This window comes from Melozone crissalis, unplaced genomic scaffold, assembly GCF_028551555.1.
Source record: "Melozone crissalis strain CALT ecotype California unplaced genomic scaffold, PUWL_Pcris_2 ptg000013l_1, whole genome shotgun sequence".
Lineage (NCBI taxonomy): Eukaryota > Metazoa > Chordata > Aves > Passeriformes > Passerellidae > Melozone > Melozone crissalis.
Genome location: NW_026535791.1, coordinates 60,567,373 through 60,589,318, shown reverse-complemented (window position 1 = coordinate 60,589,318; position 21,946 = coordinate 60,567,373). Strand labels below are relative to the sequence as shown.

General features: G+C 36.3%; 1 protein-coding gene across 2 annotated transcripts in view; it reads left to right on the top strand.

Moving 5' to 3' along the window:
* Nucleotides 1-21,946, top strand: part of RPS6KA3 (ribosomal protein S6 kinase A3) — a 73,480-nt gene that overhangs the window by 9,731 nt on the left and 41,803 nt on the right. For both annotated transcript variants that reach the window (XM_054271420.1, XM_054271419.1), the window contains exon 2: nt 3,352-3,408. In XM_054271420.1, the coding sequence (XP_054127395.1) occupies nt 3,352-3,408 (57 nt within the window). The remainder of the gene's footprint in view (nt 1-3,351; nt 3,409-21,946) is intronic.

Sequence of the window (21,946 nt, the reverse complement as noted above, 5' to 3'; positions counted from 1 at the left end):
GTCCTTTGAATTAAAGTAATCTGAGAATGTGAAAGATATATTGTTCAGCCTTCTCTTAGTCTGTGTTCTTCAGACTATTAGATCTGTTCCCAGCCTGTTATGTCATTGAGGCAGGCCCTTGGTGCTGGTTAAATACTAGAGGGGGTCTACACCCAGCAAAACAAAACATGTTTCATTTGCTCACCTCTTAAGTGTGCTGCTGACCTCCTCACTCCACACTGGTTTCCATAGTGCCATTCCAACAGGAACCTTTGTGCTTTCCATTTGAACTCCTAAGAAAGGCTGTGCACTTTGTAGCCTTTCTGAATACACAGCTGTTTTCCATTCAATGGTGTATACCAGCAAACCATAAATCATATATACATATTCTTCTTTACCTTACATGGTTCAGACTGTTCTGAGAAAAACTGGTTCTACCATCCAGTGATTCCCTTGGCATAATCATTGCTTGGGTAGACCTGTTTGAAAAGATCTTGCTAAGCCAGTGCTCTGGCTCAGACAGCACTGCATGGTGCTCATGCTGATTCCTTGAGTTTGTTCCTAGTTCCACTGAGTGTGTTTTGCTTGAGTTCAGCTGAAAAGTAACTGTGAGGAGTGCAGGATCAAACAGGAAGACCAGATTGTGCAAAACAGTTTATTTGTTTTGCAGAAGTTTGCTGTGGTTTTTCTGGTTGACTGCTGAGAAAGTCAGTGAGGTTGAAGATTAGAGCCTTTTTAAAAACAGAGGTTGATCTCGCCTTTTTGTCTTTGATGGGAAGCTTCTCTGAAGTTTCTGAGGGTGCATTTCACTTCCAACTGATTTCAGTTGTCTTAAAATAGTAAATGGGAGAACTTAAACTTACTGTGTTGTGAATTCTTTTTTAACCTGCAGTTAATGTACATTTCTATTTAGCAGAATGACTATTATAGCAGGAATCACTATTTCTGAAAATCTGCATGTGGAGTGGAGTCAGTGTAGAGCACATGGTTTTGATATACAAATTGCCCTATTTTAGGCCCCAGAGTTTAGCTATTGTTGCTGTTAGGACATTACAGACTCCTCCTTTTCAGCTAAAGTCAATTATTTTATTTGTTCCACTGATTTTTTTTTAAATTTTATTTTTTGTCTGATTGCAAGGTTGAAAGAAGCTATGTTGTGGCTTGAACAGAATGTAGAGGTGTATAGCGAAAATACTGATGTTAATTTATGTCATAAATTTGAGAAAAGGGGAAGTATGTGACTTGTGGCCTTGATGGTAATGATATATGTGTACTCAATATACAGCTTATCCCTGTAAACAAGCTTTATTAAAAACACTCATTTCTGTTACTTAGCTAAGCTGGTATTTTTCTGGTCTTCTGTTTGATAATATTAACTTTTTATGTATCTTAAGGAAGGATGGTACAATACAATATTCACTGCCTGTACAATATAAGTAAAAGATGTTACAGTGTGGGGAATGTGGGCTTTTTGGAGAATCATCAAATTACCCTTTGTTGTACAGATAAAAGCTTGTATTAACTGCCCTTAACTGAGACAGCTTTTAAAGATTATATTCACTGCTGTAGTTATGTATAGCACATGCCACTGATTTCTTACTAGAAAGAAATCTTTCCATCATGGAAAGATGATTTCCAGAGTTGACCAGTCATGTCAGAAATCTGTAGTGTCTTCCTGAGGCCAGGAAAGATGAGAAAATAGCTCTGCTGCCATGTGCCAGATGTCTGCACTAGGAAGACAATCAGAAAACCCTGTCTTCTTCCCCTCCCCACTACCTGAACAAAACAACCAAAAAACAACAACAACAACCAAAAAAAAAAAGAAAAAACAAACCCAGAAAAACCCAAAAAAAACCAAAAAACACAAAAAAAGCCCCTAAAAAACCCTGACGAAACACCCCTTCAAAAATCCCAACCCACCTGTGTCATATTTGGGAAATCCATGATTTCTATAATTTAGCTTTTTCTAGCTGAATCTTCCAGGAAAAAAAGAAAAAAAAATTAAAAATGCTCTGTTGCTAGAGAGCTGGTAATCATCTGATTGAACATTCAGTGTGCTTGCAATATTTGAAAATTAAAATTTGTAAGAGGTAATTTGCAGTATTTGAAAATTAAAACATTTAAGTGATTAATCTGTCACATATGAAAGACTCTCCTCTAGCCAAATGCAAGCTAGACGATTCTATTAATCAGAAGTTGTTACAGACGATGTTAGGAAAGTTCTGAAGAATTGTGCTGAAAAACTGAGTAATGGGAAGGAAGGTGTGAAATGAAGCTAAAATCTGAATTTCTGAACAGCTTTTATTAACTTTCTGACATCTAAAAGGTAACTATCTATACATGTATGTAACTTTTAAGTAAGTTAGAATTTGAAAAAATTGATTAATTAGACTTTGGATTCTCTAGGGAAACAATGCACAAATGAGCTCAAATTCTATCTCCAATGGTAGTGGAAAATGGTAACCATTTTTAATAGTTTTTCATTTGTTTCCAAAATGATTCTGAATCACTGTTAAAATTTAGGAATAAACTAAGAATTGATGCCTGAGGTGATGCCCTGTACCCTAATTTAGGAAATACATACTTCTACTTACAACTTCCTATTGGCCCTGCTTGTTGTGTAAGCAAAGTCATTCAAATTCTTTCAGGGAAGAATATCTCTTAGAAATTCTCCAAGTATAGTATCACTGTCAAGCAAAAGAAAGCTTTTGTTGACCAACAAGGTGTTTAAGGTTTTGGGGTTTTTTTTTAAATCTTTATGGCTAAATTTCAAATTAAAGAGCCTTTTTCTGTATTGCTTGTTAAAATAGCCCTTGGGAAAGTACAGAAAGTGGCAAATGCTGTAAAACTGATAATAAAATTAGAATTGCATTCAATTTTTTTTCAAGCCTATACTGTAGTTACAAACTTTTCTTTAAGGTGGAATAAGGGCTGACTTGCTATGTAAGATCATGCTCTTAGAAGGAGCCCCTTTATCTGTTTATTTTGCGTGGCTTTTTGCCATTCAGTCTTCATCAGGTTTAACTGTTCTGCAGAAGTTGTAGTAATGGAAAATAGTGTCTAGCTGTGTAGTAGTGAGGCTTCAAATGCCAGGTGGTTTTATGTATTTCTTACTGTGACTTCATCCAGGTTGAGAATACACAAGGATCAAAGGAAGAGTGTCATTACATGCCAGCAATAGGGAATTTTCCCTGTTTACTGTTTACTTTTAATTGCTTTTCATTTTTTCAATTTCAATGTTTACTTTCAATTACCTGCTTTTGTAGAATATGGAGAAGAGAGTACAGTAACATGCTATGAAAGCCTATTTCCAATATATTTATTTCTGTACTTGGATTCAGTATTTATTTTCACTTTGTGTCTTTTTTACAGAATGGACAGCAAATTGTGGATGAACCTATGGGAGAAGATGATATCAACCAACAAACTGTAAGTAAAAGATGGCTGTAATAAAAAGAGTACAATTTTGGAACATGCTGACATCTCTTAATTCATCAGGGCAGTTTGCCACTAGTGTTTTGTTGTTTGAGATTACTGGACATGGGGTGCACTCTCAGATCTTAATATTTTTGAGAGAGGTTTTTTTCTCACTGACTCAGGTCTAGTTTGGTATCCTACTGTTCTCAAAACTCATTTCTCGGCTTTTAATAATGTTTCAGGGAAGGTCAAGTGCAAGGAACAGCTGTGAAAGTCTAGTTTCCATTGTGCTTGTTATTGAAAGGTATTCATCAAAGGAGTTCTTAACCTGGGCTTCTCAGAAATAGAGATTGTTACTAAAGAGAGGATCAATGGACCTTCCTGACTGTGATCATTTTTAAGGTTCCTTGCCTTCATATTGGACTTGCAGTTTACAAAATTTCTTAATGTGAAGATAGCAAGTTCAGTTTTCTTGTTGCAGTGCCTGTGAATTTTGTCAAACGTGAAGTTTAGCTGTGCTTTCATGTTAGAGAGTACTAGCTGAATCTTAGGTCTGGTGATAAATGGCTTTGCCAATAAAAACAATTTTTGAAACTCCATATTTGGTTGGACTTCAGGGTTTATATGCTGCTATTGCATATTGGGCAGACTTCAGGTTGTGAGTAATGGTCCAAGCTGTTTCCCATTCCACCTGTGCTGCTTGACAGGGAGGAGGTAGAGGAGTGGTATCAGCCTGAGAAGAAGAGGAGGGTGGAGAAAAAGGTGGTTTTGGCTTCATCTTTGTTTCTCACTATCCTGGCAACAGCTGAAATAAATTTTCCCTAAATTGATACTCTTTGGCCCATGGTGGTAACTGGTGTGCGCTGTCCCTGTTCCTAAGGCAGAGCATGAGCTTTTCTCCTACGTGTCCTGCTGAGGAGGGGGATTGAGAAAGTGGCTGGGTGGGTGTCTGGCAGCCAGCTAAGGTTTATCCCTCAAAATTATCAAACTTCTCTTTTAATATTTGATAACTACAGAATGCTTGCAAATGTTTCCCTGTATTTCCTTTGGAAATTTCCAAACTGCTGCTTTTTTTGTGAGCAATTGATTTTAATACAGTATAACCATCAAGAAGTTAAAACATTAATCTGCTATTCTTTCTGTCATGCTTGAGCTGCTTGGTTAAGATTGTTTCAGCTTTTTAATGTCTCATACCAGTATTTTAGGAGTATACTTTGCATTTATTTCTAGGCTGTGGTGAGTAAAAGGTTGCCAGTTGTGGTGTAAATAACTCTAGGGGTTTTTAAACAACATGTTATTTCAGCTGAGTCAGTGATAGCTGGAAGTTAACCAGTGCTGTCAGTCAGGTGATAAAATACTACGTGAGCTGGGATGTGAGAATCTGTCAGTCCTTCATAATCTGTTTTGATACAAGATGCAGACAATTCTAAATTACCATTGAAACTCATTTAAGTTAAGTTTAAATGCACTTAAATGGACTTGGGGCACCTACATAGTTACTAACAATTTATGAAATTTCTCAGCTGTAACTGAGGAGAGTAGAATGCCTCGGGTGTACTGGCAAATCAGATCAGAATGCAAAATACTTTGGTAGGTGTGTAAAGTATGAAAGTTCAGGACAGAAAGTTGCCATACTTCTATGGAGATAGAAGGGGAAAGCTTGAAATCTGCATCCTTTTGCTGTTGTAAGTGGTTGGATAGAATGCTGATAATGCAAATGAGACAGGAAGTTTACAATAAATATTAAAACTTAACACAGTTCTATGTATATAGGAACTTTCTCTGGTGTTCTGTGTATCAAAAGATAAATTGTTTCATTAGATCCACGTTCTTTTGGTCAAAAGTAAAGTTAATTAACAGGAAAGCCTGAGTTTCAAATTTGGTGATTGTTTTAGGAAAATCAGGAGCTATAAAGATATCCATTTCTAAGGAATCCAAGATGCTGTATGGTTCAAAGTCTTGCTTCTTTTAAAAGTCAACTCGTTCAGTACTCTGGTTTTATTGCAACAAGTGTGCTGATTATAGCTGACTTTATAGCTTGTTGCCAACAATTTTTTATCTGTATCTCATAAATGACCTGGGACCAGCAGGAAATGAACGTAAGAGCAGCTGGCTGAAGCTTAACCTGATGTGAAAATTAAAGTGAGCATTACTGAAAGGGGAAGATATTTAAAGCTTTTTATTTGCTGCCTTTCTCACTCTCGTGCTGCCATTGGTTTTTGTACCTCTGTGTCCATAGAGATTGAGTAAGTTAACTGAGCAAATTAATTGTTTTGAGCTGTTGCAATCATGCTGCATGCTTTATTGCTAGTTAAAGCTAACCAGAAACTGCAGCTTAGTTTAACAGATGGCTTCCCATTTTATGTGTATGTGAAGAGTGTATCATATCTGTGCTGTGTTCTTTATGTTCTGTTTTCTGGGTTCTGTGTAACTGAATAAACACTTAGTACAACTGATGCATTACCACTGCATTCCACTAGCTTAAGCCTACTTGTTAAACATATGAAAAATATTAGGTTCCAAGATTTTGTAAAAAGTCTTATTTTCACTAGAAGTGAAGTTTTCATTTGTAAGTTGCAGGAAAATTTCTTTTTGGTAACCTGCAAGGATTAAAGGGGTTTTTTTTCCCAGTACAGGCAGAAGTGGAACCTGTTCAGGCTCAAACCTGGGATGAACCTCTCTTCAATGCAGGTGGTGGGGTCATATTACTACCCTTGACTTCTTGCTTTGGCCCTACTTTTAAACAAGCAGAATTAAGGCATACATAGAATTAAAACTAAATCAAAACAAATAATATTGAAACATGCTGATCAAGGGGATAAAATAAATCTCAGTAGCTGTCATCCTCTTACTAAAAATATGCAACTAAAGTAACAATGACTAGTCAGTGGGTAGTCAAAGGTAGAGTAAGAAATGCTTGCAAAGAGAAGTCAGTAGCTTAAAAAGTCTTTTTCATTTATGTTTTCCTGACAGAATTTAAGTAACACATCTGTTTGTAGTCAGGAGAGATGAAAATTAAGACCATTGTCTTCCTACTCAGTGTTTTTTATTGAAAGAGTTTATAAGAAAAGCATGATTTTAAAAAAGGCTTCAGTATACATTGGAAAAATAATTTGAAGCATGTGGACAATACAATCTCTTTGTTGAAGTATTGCATTTGATTGACTGGTGCTGAGATTCTGTGTTTTACATGCACAAATACCTTACAATTTACAATTTAAACCTGTAAAGCACTGGGGTGGGGACCTCAAGATAAGGAGAGGGAGCTCATTCACCAGTTACAGCCATGGGCAAAACAGCCCCCATCACTCAAGCAGTAATTCTAAATTCAGAGTAATCTGGGGTAATCTCATTTGTTGTGTCTTCATCTGTGAAAATAATGTAGGATGAGAACATTATTCAGGAAAATTCAGGAAAAAAGCATAACTAAACTGAACGATTTTTAGATTTTAAAACATTTCAGAGAGACTTTAGCTGATTTTCATTTAGCCTCAATTTCTAATACTCTGTACTAGTGAGAGCTCAGTGTTTCAGAAACTTTTGTTTGTCTTTTGGCAAGTTGAAGCAGTGTTTCAGGACTGCTCTAATCATTTGTTGGATATTCCTGCTCAGGTGATCAGTAACAGTTTCCATGTTTAAGAACAGTCATATCTGTTAACATGACAATAAAGGCATTTCTGATTTTGTTGTTTGTTTTACTTTTCCTGATACAATCTTCACATTCCAATTTTCCATGTGTGCATGTTTGTCAGTTTTTTGATTAAAATTCTTGGCTGTGTGGTAGAGGCTTTAAGACATAGCTATAATTTCTTAAACATTAGGAAAATGTTTGGATTCACAGGTGTTCAAATCCATAATCCAAGTTTTGGATTTCTCATTATTTACAGACTGATACTTAATTTTAGCTGAAACGGCTACTTGTGTAGCTACTTGTAACTTGGTTTGCAAATACTAAACTTGTACTTGAAAGTATTCTGTGATTCTTACATTACTTTTAGTGTATTCTACTAAATATACTTCAGTATATGTATTCGTGTATTTAATTTTATTTTGCAATCAAATAACTTGATTCTGGAACAAATAAGGGTTTTTTTAGGCAAACAATTTACATCTGTAAAAATTAAATCCAGTCCTTTCCTTCTCAGTGACCAGACTGTGCTTTGTAAAAGGCTGAATACTTTTTGGTTTTTGTCTAATGTAATAAAATTAGAAATTCATTATCTTCCAAAGCACTCTACTCTGCTGAAATTTGCATGAATTTTGTTAGCAACTTTGTGATGTGGTGCATCTTACGCTTCTGAGAATGAACTTGCAGGTCCTCATGTATGAAGTTACAGCATCCTTGTAAACAGTGCAGACCATTGTTCTGAGATGTTAATTCTCAGATATCAAACTAATATATAAAGAAGGCAAGCCCTGCAATACTTTTTTCCCCTAAGATGTCATCAGGTGTTGAGGAAAGATTACAGCAAAAATTTCCTTAATGTGTTCTACTGGATTTTCTGAGTGACTTCTTTTGCATTTGGTGTCTTAGTTGCAGGATATGTTCTGGATCTTGGTCAGAAAATTTAAATAATTTGAGAGTGTAAGCAATGTTCAAAGTCAAGCTGCTTACTTGTTACATGGAGAGAAAACAGATGGTAGCCCTGCAAAGCCTGTAAACTGACAGATGGAAGCTGCCACACCCCCTGTTTAATAGAATATTGCTGCTTTGGCTATACAAATGTATTTATTATGAAGAAAAGTATATTATTCTGCTTCTGAAAACTCAAAAAAATACCTCTCTGTTCCTCAACTGTTGACCTTTGTCAAACAAGGACTTTTTATTCCATATGTGCACTGCTTCTTTGGTTTTTTGCAAATAATTGAAAGCAATCCATGCTACAGAGCCTTGCTTTTCTAGCACTGTAAAGACTTAATTTGCATTGTTACAGTTCTCAAACTGAGGGTATAGGAGATTGTCAGTTTACCTGAAGGACTCCACTTATATTCAGTCTTTCAGCATTCAGTACAACTCATGGATTCCCAAATGTTCTCTATTGCTTTGAGAGTTCCCCAGCAGTTTTCATTTCTCCTGCTCTCTGTAGTGTCTGTGAGCTCTGTTCTCTTGAAAGTCTAGACAGCATTTCTCTTAATTTTTGTAAACTCAGATCATCCAATTTAAACAATGAGGAGGGGATGGAGAGAGATGAACTCACTTTATGTTTCTGTACTGGAGGAGAAGGAAATGCATTGTGCAAGTGGAGTTCTGCAATTGATGGGACTGTGACTGACAGGCTCACCACATTCCCTTTGTTTTGGAGACAGTTGTGTCTCCTGATAAACAAGTATAATATAATCCTTATCAAAGATTTTCAGTTGGGGAAGCAACTTGCTGGAGCAGTTTCTTCTTTTTATCAGAGACTTCCCTGTTGGGGATTGCTGCCCTCTAACCTGTCTCCTTCATATATGAAGGAATTTTTAAAAGGGCAAGCTCTCTTCTGAGAGATGCTCAAAGTGAGCTGTGTAGTTTGTATCGTAATGTTTCTGGTTGGCTGCTGGTGCTCTTTGGGAACCATGCAGGCTGTGTTCTCCCAGAGCACAAGAAATTTCTTCCACCTGCCAGACTCATGCCAGTTATAGGAGAGCTATTGTTGTGCAGTAACCCCAGTGACCCCTGAGCACTGTGCTTTGTACTTCTCTGAGAGGTCACATAAAAGGTTTTGGAGAGCAGTAGTCAGTAATTGTGCAAATGTTTCAGTTGAAATGCCTTATTCCCATCACCCTTAGCAGATACAGCATATCTGCAGCAAAATACACTCTTACCTTTACAGCCACAAGAGAAGAAAATTATTATTTACCCACAGTATCTTTTCATCTTTAAGTAATATTGCAGTTAGAGCTGCTCTTACCATTTACTCTCCATTTCTGCCTTTAGCTCTTTCTGGTACAACAGGGTTTAATTTAGTGGCTTGAAGATTCCTGGTCCCTCTGCTTTTAGTGTAATTGCATCTATTCTTTACAAGGTAATGGCAGAGAACTTGAATGGTCTACCATTTATTTATTTAAATTTCTTTTAAGTTTTCCAAGTGCAAAATTAAATTCTTGAGGTATTTCAGTTTTGAAAGAAAAAGTAGCTACAAATTTGAATGAATAGAAGAAAGTTTCAAGTAAATTTTATGCTATTAATGAAGCATTTTAAATCCTTATGTTGCAGTAAGCTTCTTGTGTTCAAGAAGCTTTGTTCATCTTGAAACTAATGTTTAATAATTCTTTATGCTGTGTTACTGCTGCTGTAGGAAGGACTGCTTCCCAAAAGGCTGTACCACACTGGACTGTAAAAAGCACATTGGCATTGAGGACTTCTAAGCCCTCAGTTGAGTTACAAAGTCCTCCTTTGTGTAGTAGCAGTTCCTGAAGGCCTGTGTTTATTATCATAATAATTGTGTATATTCAGTACACAGAGTTTGAAAGATTGTCCCTGCAGATGTGACACAAATAAAGACCCAGAGGAATACAAGAAAACACTAAAAGGGCACAATTTTTCTTCTGGGATATGGCTAAAGTCAGGTCTTTATTTCACCTCTCCATTTTGACAAGAGGATCTTGGCCCATGGTGAGGAGATGTGTAATCCCAATTTAAAGGAAATGCTAGAAACTGATACTGTAGGGAGCCAGGATGTGGGCTAGAGATAGCAATGTGGTCTGTCACTTAAATTACTGGCTTTGTCTTCTGAAGAGGAATTAAAATATAACAAAAAATGAAGTAATCCAGATATTTGTTAGAACCCAGTCAAGGGAAGCTGTGTGCAGGGTGGGTTTGTTTTCATGCCTTGTGCAAGCAGGACTAGAGTATTTTGCTGTATGTTTCCTTTGATACACAGTCACTAAACAGAATCACCTGGATATGTTTATAGCTGAATACTTGTATATGCCTTTGCCTAAAGGTTTTTACTTGCCTTTGTTTATTTATTACTTGAAAAACAATCTTGTTCAACTAAAGGAGCCTGTACTTTGCAATTCCTTGTTTTAACAAGTATCAAAAAGGCTAAACATAGTGTCAATATTCAGGAAAATAGCTCCCGTAGTAAATCTAGAGAGATCAAATTTAAAACTTCCTCTCTTACTCTTCGCAGTAAATAAATTGAATTCTAATTCCTAAAACATTTGAAGTGTCTGGGGCTTTTTAAACATTGAAGGAAAGCTTAGGAATATTTTTTACTTCAAGAATTTCACTTTCTACAGAGCAATACAATATTGGTGCATAAGTCAGACATTTGAGCTGGGCAATCCAATTTAAATATTTCTGCAGTTTGCCTTGGCCTAGAACATCTGTGTAGCATTTTCTATGTGCAGTATTTCAAAGGACTCGGTACAAGGTCATTTTGGTCCTCCCACTAAATTGTAGTAAATAAAAACAACCTGTAGGCATTCTGCATTGAAGTCTATAAGATAATGATATGTGAGATCTTTTGTAAAGTTAAATTCTTAAAAATACAGTAATCACATATAGAACTTAAAATACTTGCTACTGTGCTTAATCAGTGAAATGTTGTGTAGTAGTGTGATTTCTGAAAGAGATGCTGGTCTCTGTTGTTCTTTTCTGGGAACCAGGAATCAGTAACATCTGCAACAGCCTGTTGCTATCAGGCAATCTGCTTAAGTTTCCTGTGCTGATCTCTGTAAGTATCAGCAGCATGAATACCACTGCTGCCCAGTCTTTCTTTATTATTATTTTCTTTCACAGCTCTCTATGTATGTGTGTGTGTGAAATCCATGTCTTTTTTTTAATGTCTTTTCTTTTCTTTTTGACCTTTTTTTCCCCTTTCTCTCTCCCCACCCCCCAGCTGTGTCTGACTTGCCTGACAGGAAATTTTCTAATTGCCGGAACAGCTGGTCACAGCAAAACGCCAGGGTTGGTCTTCCCTGCTAGACTTCTGATCGCTCAGTCAGAAAATCCAAACATCATGGTTTCTTAGTCATGTTTAAGTTTCTGCCTCTGCGTGTTCGCTCTGTTCGGGTGAGCTTAGTTTATTATTTAAGAGAATAACGGGGAAAGTTTTACTTTTGTTTAGCTTGGGATTTCAGAGCAGTTTTAGTCTTTCGCTGCTTAGGGATCAGTGTTGTTTGGATACAAAGTGTTTTGTATTTCCTTTAAAAAAAAGTCTCTGGTATGTTTGTATGTTATAGAAGTTTCTAAGGTACCTGCTGATAAAATTTAGCCTTATTAGGAAATTGTTACCTGTATGTAAATAATAAAACTTGTATTTTATGGGGAGGTGGGGGTTGTTAATTGTGAGCTTAGTTGCATGTTTTCTCACTGAGAGTCAAGTTTTATTAAAAGCCTTTGTATTTTTAATACTTAATGGTAATTTTAACTAATTTTAATAGTTTGATCTTAATATAGTGCTTTAAACTGTAAAATATGGCTCTGTGTGGTGATAGTTAAAATTACTCGGGCATATTCATATCTTAAATTTACTTCTGAAATGGTGTGAAGAGTAGTGATACTTGCATAACAGGGTTAGGGTTACTTCAAATGATAAATTAGTCATAGGAAATGTTTAATTTGTGTAATTTGCCTTGTTGGGCATATATTTAAGCATTAAAAAGTTTGGTTTACGTTGAGAAGAATTACTAGTGGAGTACTGTATTGTGCCAAGCACTGTTTCAGAACTATTTAACATTACATGTAAACATTCTATCATTGGAAGTCAAATCAGTTTTCACATTTATCCTTTTGTAGGTCTGCAAATACTTTTCAGTGAGGGGGTAAAAAAACCAAAACCCCATGACCTTCTTGTGTCATGACTTAAGTGAGGGTCTGTTAACTTGTAAGCAGTAGACACCTACTAGCCCATGTACTGGTTTAAACAATTTGTATTAGTTTTTGCAATGCATATTAAAAAATGAAATGGAATTTTCTTGCCACAAGTGAAACACCAAAACAAGATATGAATGTAAAACAATATAACATGGATTGCATTATAATCAAGAGATTTTTAACGTAAATCTTATAAAATATATACTTATCAACTCATAGTCCTGAATTGCAGTTCTTTTCCACAGGCAACATGAAAGGTGTTCCTCAGATATTTGGTCAAATAATGACATCGTTTTATCTACTTACAGCAGCCTGGTTAGGTTGTCTTAAACATTCTGTTGATTTTAAGGTGCTAGCTATTGCACACCAAACTATGGGTTTTCAACCCATATAGAGTCCAATATATATTTAGGAAATTATGGTAATAAAACAGGATTCATAGTTTTCATAGATTAGTGCTGAGTATGCTCAGGGATTATTTTTCCTTCTAAATAGTTTGGGGCTTTTTTTAATTGCAATTCTCTGTTAGTGCTTACCAAGTAGGAAAAAAATTTATATCAGAGTTACTGGGAAATGAAAGTTCCACCCAATGAGTATTTTTTTCCAATGCTGACGAGCTCATTTCAGTTCATGAGATAATTTTGTGCTGCTTGATCAAAAGAGAACTGCATTGCAAAACTGCTTTTGGTGACATTGAGCTTTTAAAATGCTTACAGGAATTCCTCAGCTTACCTGCCAAACAACCTACTGCTCACAGATCCTTTGGGGAGGAAGGGGGAGTGTCCTACTCCTGTCCTGTCCTTTTGTGTTTTCATTCTAAGGAAAGAAAGCATTTTCAGAATGACACTTGCAGCCTGGTGAACCACATTTGTCCGTAGGGCCTTACCTGTCCTCTGGTTTGTTTCTCTGGGACAGCATTCATTCTTCAAAGTCCTTTCTGGCTTCTTCTGTACTACCAAAAGAATAAGTGGAGTTCTGTCTCAGTAACCAGGTTTGTTACAGTCTTCATTTTGTGAGTTGTCTATATGAAACAAATACAGGTATAGTCATCCTTCTAGATCTCAAAATTGTTGCAGAAGAAGCCAAAAATGAAAAAGAGTAGAAAGAGGCTGAGGAATAAATACATTAATACAATTTTTTCTTTGTTATCTCTACAAATTGTTTTCCTCTAAAAGACTTAACAATTTAAGAATAAAAAATAAAAAAAAAAAAAGCCAGACCCTGAAACTAAACATTTACAAATCAAGTTTTCTTTAAGAAATCTTATTTTCTATCAGGTAAAACAATAGATGCTGTCTGCATCAAGAGATATGCTGTTAGTTGAAATTGTAGGTTTTTCCATCTCTTAAAAAGAAGCAAAGAATAAATTGTGAAGGCCTTGGTTTCTGACTTCAGATTGTCCACATTTAGAACTTCTGCTCTACTCTTGTTTTTCTTTGGTAGTAGTGTAAAACAGACAGCATACACAGAATATCCTTAGATCAGCTTGACTTAATTTTATGCATGGTACTGCTTTGCTTTTGGTTGTATTGGAATAATTGCTACTTCAGAAGGAGGGTTTTTAGAACAATTGTTTGTGTATGAGCAGATAAGTAGTGGCTACTTCTATAAGTGACTCAAATTGAATATTAGTCACAGTTATAAGGAAAGGATTTTAGTCCATGATTTAGCTCACTAACACTGCTTACCAAAGTGGTGGAAGATTGTGAAGTACTTGTTGCAATGTGAGTTTTATTTTTAGGATAGTTTTGAATTTGAGGGTAGGAGTATAAAAAGTATAGAATATATGAATGTATATAAAATGTGTCTAAGGTATTTAAAAACACCTAGACTGGTGAATTCTTCACATTTTTAATTCCCATTTTTATCTTAATGAAGATTTCTATAAGCTCTGGTAGAAGAGGTAAAAGTAATTGGTTTTCAGTTTGTTGTTCTTTATTATTTATAAAAGTATAACTCAAAAGGAGGGTCTAATTTCTGCAGATAATGCTTAAAATTTATCCTATGTTCGTAACAAGTTGGGAAAGTAAAAATGCATCTAGGAGACTTCCTGACTCAAGGGAGGGGAGGAAAAGGAAGTTCGGTATATGAGCTGGGGAACTGTGCCAACATTGAGTCATCCTTTTAAAATCACTTGATATCCAGTAAGCTTACTGTCCTTACAGGACATAACTGCTTTATGTAACTTCAGCACCAAGGTTTAATATCATAGTCAGTACTTCAGAAATAGTTTATTTGATTGTGGGGATCAACATTATGATGCCTGTGACAGACAAACACAGCCATGTGCAGCAGAGCTCTTAGCAGTACAGTGAAGGCTAACAAAGTAGTAAAAGGCAACCTATAGCCATTGTTGGAGCAGTGGTAATAAATTGCTGGGGAATCCATTTTTCTGTTTTCAGCCTTATCTTTGCTGGTACTAAATGTACATGTGCTTCATGAAAGTGCATTTGTCTAAAGGAAGCAAAACATTCCTGAAAAGAGATTAAGAGGGGTGAAAGCAAAGCTGCTACTTCCGTAATGAAAATGGAAAAATCTATGTTGCTACATAATCAATACTAACAAATGAACAATGATAAAAGCAGTATCTTGGCTGCTGCACATTTGGATTGCTTTTTTTGATAATTGTATGGTCAACAGCATACCCCCATTTTAGGACTGATACACTGATTTAGGTCTTATCTTGAAAAATAGCTGATGTTTAAGGGAGGTGTTTGCCAATAGTGGCAAAATGGTTTTGACTTAATTGTTATGATCAAAGCTATCAAAAAAGGATTTCTTTTTTCTTATTCTGATTCCTGACCATAGAAGTTGAAGATCCAGAACTGTGATCCTTCCTAATGGTGATTCTGGCTGTTTCTCATGGGTAAATTATCCCCATATAAAATAGATACAAAAAATACTGTAGTATGTGATTTTAAGCAGAACATATTCATTAAATAGTTCCCTAAAGAGTTTCTGATGGATCCACCAACATTTTTTAATGTATTCATAGGGTCTGTTTAAAAGAAATGTTAAAGTCACAAGTGTGTTCAAAGTGCTCAGTTTGGGGGATTGACTTGGTTTTGTCAGGCAGTGACTCTTGGAAGGGCTCTCAGTACCCACTGAACACAGCCCCATGGCTGGTCCCTCAGCAGCTGTGCTCACTGCAGGTAGAGGCAGGAGGGTTGTGGCTGGAATTGTGGAATTGTTATTGCTCTATGTGCAGCAGAAATCAGTGATGCAGAGGCTTCCATAATAACATGAACAATCAAGCAGTAAAAATAAAAAAGTCAGTGAAGACTTTAAAAGAACATGAGCTAGAAAATCACTTTACAGTGAAAAATCTGAAAAAGTCTTTAAGAAGCAAATTAAATCATAACTAAGACTTATGTCTGTATGTAACTGTATGTCAAAGATGGTTCTGTTTTGTACCTTCTTTACTCTGTAAGGCAGTACAGAATTAACAGGTAAAGGTGAAACCTTGGTAATATTGGAACCAGGATTATCAGTATTTAAATTAATTTCTCCAGTAGTTGCTTAAGATGGCTTAGCTGTTATAAAGGTTTTAATTATTTATTGAGATTAAAATTTGTTAATCTTCTTATCTGATGTTTATGCTAAGTCAAAGCCTTAGCCTCATTTTTACAGGTTTTGGTCAGCATGTCAACAATGTTTGGTGTCTGGGAAGAACTTTTATGATTACTGAACCCGTCCAAGGATTTTTTGCATGTGTCAGATTTCCTTCCCACTGGGTTTTTATGAACTTGAGTATGTATAGCACATCTACCCTAGTGATGTGTGCTTGTTATTGGAAAATGGCAGTTTATTTAAAAGTCCTGCTGATAGCCAAGTTTTTTTGCAGTTCTAAAAGCAAAGATATGACAGAGGGGTTTCTTTCTGTCCAAAAATTGTGTTGTAAAATTTAGAGATTTTACCTCAAATGAGTGTGAGGTTAATAGTTTGTTCTTGTTCATTTCTTATGTCCTTAATTTCATAACTTCCATCTCTATTAGCTGCAGAAGGGGTTGATCTGTGGCCTTTTACTTTCTTCAACCATGAAACCTTCTATTCTGATGTTACAGGTTTGGTGCTGTGTTTCTTGCTATATTTTGTAAAGCCAAGAAGTCTGTAGAGGGGGAGCTGTTAGATCAGTATTTTGTCATTTGTCAGCTGAAATTTACTGCACTTTTGAGGAAATTTTCACCTTCATCTGGGTAATGCTCATTTCATGGGAAAGTGAACATGCAGCCAGCCTTGTTTTGCACTCAGTCCTCCTGGGTCCCTCCTTGTAACAGCGTGTGGATGTTGTGTGTTATCTTCAATATCCCCTTCCTGATGCAAAGGACTCAAGATAGGATGGTTATTCATGCAATAATGACTTCAGGAATTTTCTTAATCAACCTTTTATAAAGAGCACTTTCTCAGAAATCTGTTCCTGAATTTGTCCCAGGTAGAACTCGGGTATGGTGAAGGAGTCATTTATTTTCTTTAGCCTTTAGCTTCTGTTACTCCTTTTTTGTCATCAAATAAGAACATCCATTTTCCACAATAACAGACCTCAGAATAATTCAAAAAGTGATGCAAACCCTTTCAAAGTGTTCAACATGTCAAAAATAAATAAAATGTTCTTTCAAAAAGCCTTAATCTATAGGTACTTGTGGCATGTACTGCACATACCTATCTTTGCTCTTGGTATGGTAAGAAAATTAAACCTGCCAGGTTTTTTGTTGTTCTTTGCATAGTTAGTCCAAAAGATTTTTTTTTTAATTTGATTTTTTTAAATCGCACACTAACAGACTCAGATAAAATATTCCTGGACCCTTCCAGCCCCCCAGTCTTGTTGTGCATGCCTGTCTTTGTTAGAAATCTTAGTTTTTGGGTATCTTGCTTTCAGTCAGCTTTCTGTTTAGTGTAATTTCACTGAAGTGAACAAAGCGGACAGCAGAGACTATGCAGTCACTCTTTCTGTTCAGGATGGGCCCAGTTTACTTTTAGAGTCACATGCTATTGACTTTAATGTTTGAATGTCTTAAGCTGTAAATGTTTCCCTGTACTTTTTTTTCCCTCACCTTTCCAATTCTAAATCACTTCATGACTTTACACCCCTTAAATGCCATCTCTGTGTAGGAGCAATATAAATACTCTGGTCCATTATTATTTTTGCATTAAAACTTCACATTTTTTAGGTAGCTGCTGCTTTTATCCTTTGGAATAATATATGCATATCATAATTTTAATTTATTCTTTCAGTATATTGAAAAGTATATACTCAAGTCTTTGTCCCCCATCATGAAGCTGATGAACAAATTAATTTTTTAACAACTGTTATCTAAAATATGCTGTCTTTAAGATTAAAGTGTTTAAAATATGTCTACTCATACTCCTGTAATTTTCAGTGTCAAGAAAAGGAGAAATCTGTCTTCCAGAAATACCTTTCCTAAGTACACGTTCCATATGTAACATAGCAGTTTATTCTTTGATGTTGTGTTTAAGCTAATTCGTGTCTAGTTCTTACACTTCTTTAAAAGTACATTCTTGCTGAATTTCCTATTTCTACCCCAGTATTTTGAAATTTCTTTCCCAAGCACTTGTCATCATGCAAGTTCACACTTTGCTTATGCATTTTTTTCAGAGAGCTGAGGCTGAGAATTTTAGGTGCAGTGAGACTCCTGTGGTGTTTGGATGTGCTAATATTCATTATTCTGAATGACTTTCCACTTCCTGCTATGAGTAAGAGCACAGATCTGATCCTGTGCTGCCTAATTAGATGATTTGGAGTATTTCCTTGTGAATGATTTTACCAGTATTGCAGCATACACTTACAGATTTTTTTAAAATTATTTTAGTCTTTAGTTGATTATTTCTCTGTCTTTTTAATGTAAAATTTGTAGACTTAAGAATGCTTCCATTTTTTGAATGTTTACAATTTAAACACTAATGAGTGTTGCAATGATATTGTGGGTTTTACTGGTAGTTCTCCTAAATACCAGTTCAGAGCCCAGTTTAGTAGTCCTAGAGCAGCTTTTCAGCTGTCCCTGGACCATACTGCTCAGAGAAAGGTCTGCAGATAACACACAGCTTGTTCTGCACTGATGAGCTTATGCCATCCAGCTCTGCATGGGCCACTTCTTTACACATAGCAGTTCTCAGGTTTCTTATTGAAAATAAAGAATTCTGAAGGGTAAGTTGCAGAAGAGTCTATGTATAAGTAAACTCTTGTTTTTCTGGACTTTTTCTTTACTACTGAGAAATACATGCCTCGTAAGACTCTGTTTCTACTTCCTTTAGGGTTTGAAGTCTGGTTTTCTTTTAACACATTATCTATTAGTTGTTCCTGTAATAAGATCTCAAACAAATACAAATATTTTATTTTGCAGCAGGGTTAATTTACTTTTGAATTAAAAAGTGATGGTAAAGGAAATTCACATAAATTCAATTACTAGAAGTAAAATTATTATTTAATTGTTACTTAAGTACCTAAAATATTGGGAGTTTTTTTCCCAGAAACATGATTTAATAAAAACTATTAGTTTTATAGTCTGATAATGATTAAATAGTTTTTCACTGCTTCCCTAGAAGGTGTCTGTCCTTTTGTTTTACTGGCAAGCATGTTTCCTATTCCAATTTGTAGCTGATTAGTTAAGATAAAAATGAGCTGTCCTAGGTGTTGCAGAATCCCCTTTTTTTTTATAAAATTTTTCATTCAGATTTTGTCTGTGCCATACAGTCCATTTGGTGTTCTTTCCTATGTGTATTTGTGTGTTCTTGTGCACAGACATATATTGTGAAATATATTACTATAATCTTACTTATATGGAGATACTGCCCGGAATAGACTGGATCAGTACAGGAAATTGTTCTGGAATATGGTATTTTAAATTCATACCTAAACCTCTTTGTCACTCATTTCCTTTCTAGGCCAGTGTTGATTTAACACTATTACATTGTTAAGTAAACTCAGAGTAATGTTACCTTCTGTTTGTTTCCTTGTATTCCACATTTAGTTTCACTGTAGTGGAAGCCAGCAGCAACTACTTAAAAGTTGACACACATGGTTGTTTTAGGGATTTTTTTAAATGGCTTTCTGGGGCAGTGTAACTTTATAGTGTGAAGAAGGCCTTGAGAGAACTGTGTGCCTAGAAGAGGAAATCGCGTCTTGAGACTTTCATTTAGACCATGCTGCAGTACAATGCTTGAGAAAAGGGAGCTTTCCAAGCTTTTAAATAACAGAAATGAAATGTAGGCAGTAGGGTATAGTTGTAACTAGAAGGAAGAACCCACCATTGCAGCTGGTGAGTTGACTGTCTGTAGTTGTGTGAAAGGTGTCAAGGAATGGAAGAGAGGAGCAGAGAACCCAAGCATTCCAGCATCTCATTTATTTTCAATTGATCACATGGGACAAATGTTTTTGCCAGGTACCAAGAAATGATCAAGCAATTCAGTACCAGATGGAACAGCTGGCTTCTGTTCCACTTTTCTGCAAGACAACATCTTTAATCTGATGTAATTAGTGCAGTTGGTTGAGAATAGAGATCTCTTTCTACAGTGTATAAGATTTGTGTTTTAATTCAGGTAGATAGAGAGGCTTGATTACCTCTGCATATAATTTGTGTTTCTAGAAAAGCCTTAGCTTTTGTGTTTTTAACTGCATTTGCAGAACACTGTTTAGGTTAAAATAACATTCAGCAGTCATGTCAGAAAAGGAAACTGCAAATTTGTGGACAACCACTCATCATAAATCTTGCTCCCAAATGAGAGTTACCAACAAATTCAAGCTGGATATCATTAGAGTTCCTTTTAGTTTAAAACAGAGTTCTATTAGGGCTGCCTTTTATGGACTAAAGAGTAACTGAGCCTGAGAAAATGCAAAGCCTGGGAATATTCTCTTGGTAGCAGGAATGTGAAGTGGTGGTTTGGGGTTTGTTTTGTTTTTTAGAGGGTGCTCAAAATAACCACTGGAAAGATGGTTGCATAATAATTGCATAGCATTCAAAAATAATAATTTTTGTTTGTGTATAGAGAGCAAGTTAATATATTTTCTTGTTCTTGTTGAGTTTTGTAGTGCCCTTAAAGCAATATAGAATCATAGAAGGATTTGGGTTGGAAGGGACCGTGAAGGTCACCTCATCCTAGCCCACTTGCCCTGGGCAGGGACACCTCCCATTAGATCAGGTTGCTCAAGGCCTTACCCAGCCTGGCTTTCAACACTGCCAGGGTTGGGGCATCTGCAACCTCCCTGGGCAACCTGTTCCAGTATCTCACCATCCTCATAGTAAAGAATTTCTTCCTAATACCTAACCTAAATTTCCCTTCCTTAGTTTGTCCCCATTACTCCCTGTCCTGTCACTGCAGTTCTTGCTGAAGGATCCCCTCTGGCTTCCCTGCAGTCCCCTTCAGATACTGGGAACTTGCTGTGGGCTCTCCATGCAAACTTCTCTCCTGTGGGCTGAACAGCCCCAGCTTTGTCAGCCTGACTTCACAGGGAGGAGCTCCAGGCATCTTACCAACTTCATAGCCCTCCTCTGGATTTGCTCCTACAGTTCCATGTCCTTCTTATGTCCACCTGATTGCTTTGCATCCCTGAAGGCAGTAAATAAAAAAGATTTGATTGCATTGTGTTTCACATGTTCTTGACTTTCCCAAGATTGCCAGGGAGCAAATAGATAAAACTGTTAAGCAGAAATGGATCAAAGTATCTGAAGTAATGTGTGTGTGGCAGTCTGTTTCTGGTTTGCTGAGCTATTCTGTTCCTCCCTTGGGATTCTCTAAGATTCAGTGGGTGGTTGAAGTAGTATGTAATCCCACTGATCACATCACATTATAATATAAAATATAAAACCAAAAATGTCCACTAGCAATTTATTCAACAATATTTCTTTCAGACTCTATAAAGATTCAGCTGGTAATCAACAATGGTAGCATTTTCTCCTGAAAAGACACAGAAGTTCAGGTTATTAGGTGGAGTACTCAGCATGACTGTGTGCACACACATGCACAATTTGGCTGTCTTAAAATGGAAACAGCCACCTAAACATAGAGGACATCTTGGATTTGTCTTGGATCTTCTAAAACTATTCTTAAAACTAAATTGTTCACACTAAAATATCTTTTTTCACTCCCTGATTTTAAAAGTTGCCAGCATGTTCTGTGCATTATTCCAAATCACATGCTGGAGTTTTTTAATATATACTGACTATGACACACTCTCAGGATTTCTTGTGTGCAACTCATTTCCAACTTTGTAATCTTTTGAAAAAAAGAATCTTTTGAAGAAGAATTGTCTGTTTGGGAGAAGCATGTGTTGGAATATGCTGACCTGGGTGGACAGTTGCTTTGCATTTATATACAGTACTGAAATGATCAGATGCAAAAGGGTACTTTCACCACTTATTCACGCACATAAATTTTGCAGAACACTTGAAAATCTTACAAATTAGTGCTTCAGAAACACAGTTTTAGAACTTGGCCTCTACTAACCTATCACTATAGCTAATTAGTGCACATTTTGGTGCATATAGATGAAGGAAAAGACTGGAGCAAGGAGGACATAGTCTTAGAGGTAAATCATAGAATATCCTGGTGTGGAAGAGATTCATCAAGATCACTGATGCTCAGCTCCTTGTCTTGCACAGCACCATCACCACCCACACCATGTGCCCAAGAGCATTGTCCAAATGCTTCTTGAGCTCTGTCAGACTTGGTGCTGTGACCTCTTCCCTGGGGAGCTGTTCCAGTGCCCAACCACCCTCTGGATGAAGAACCTTT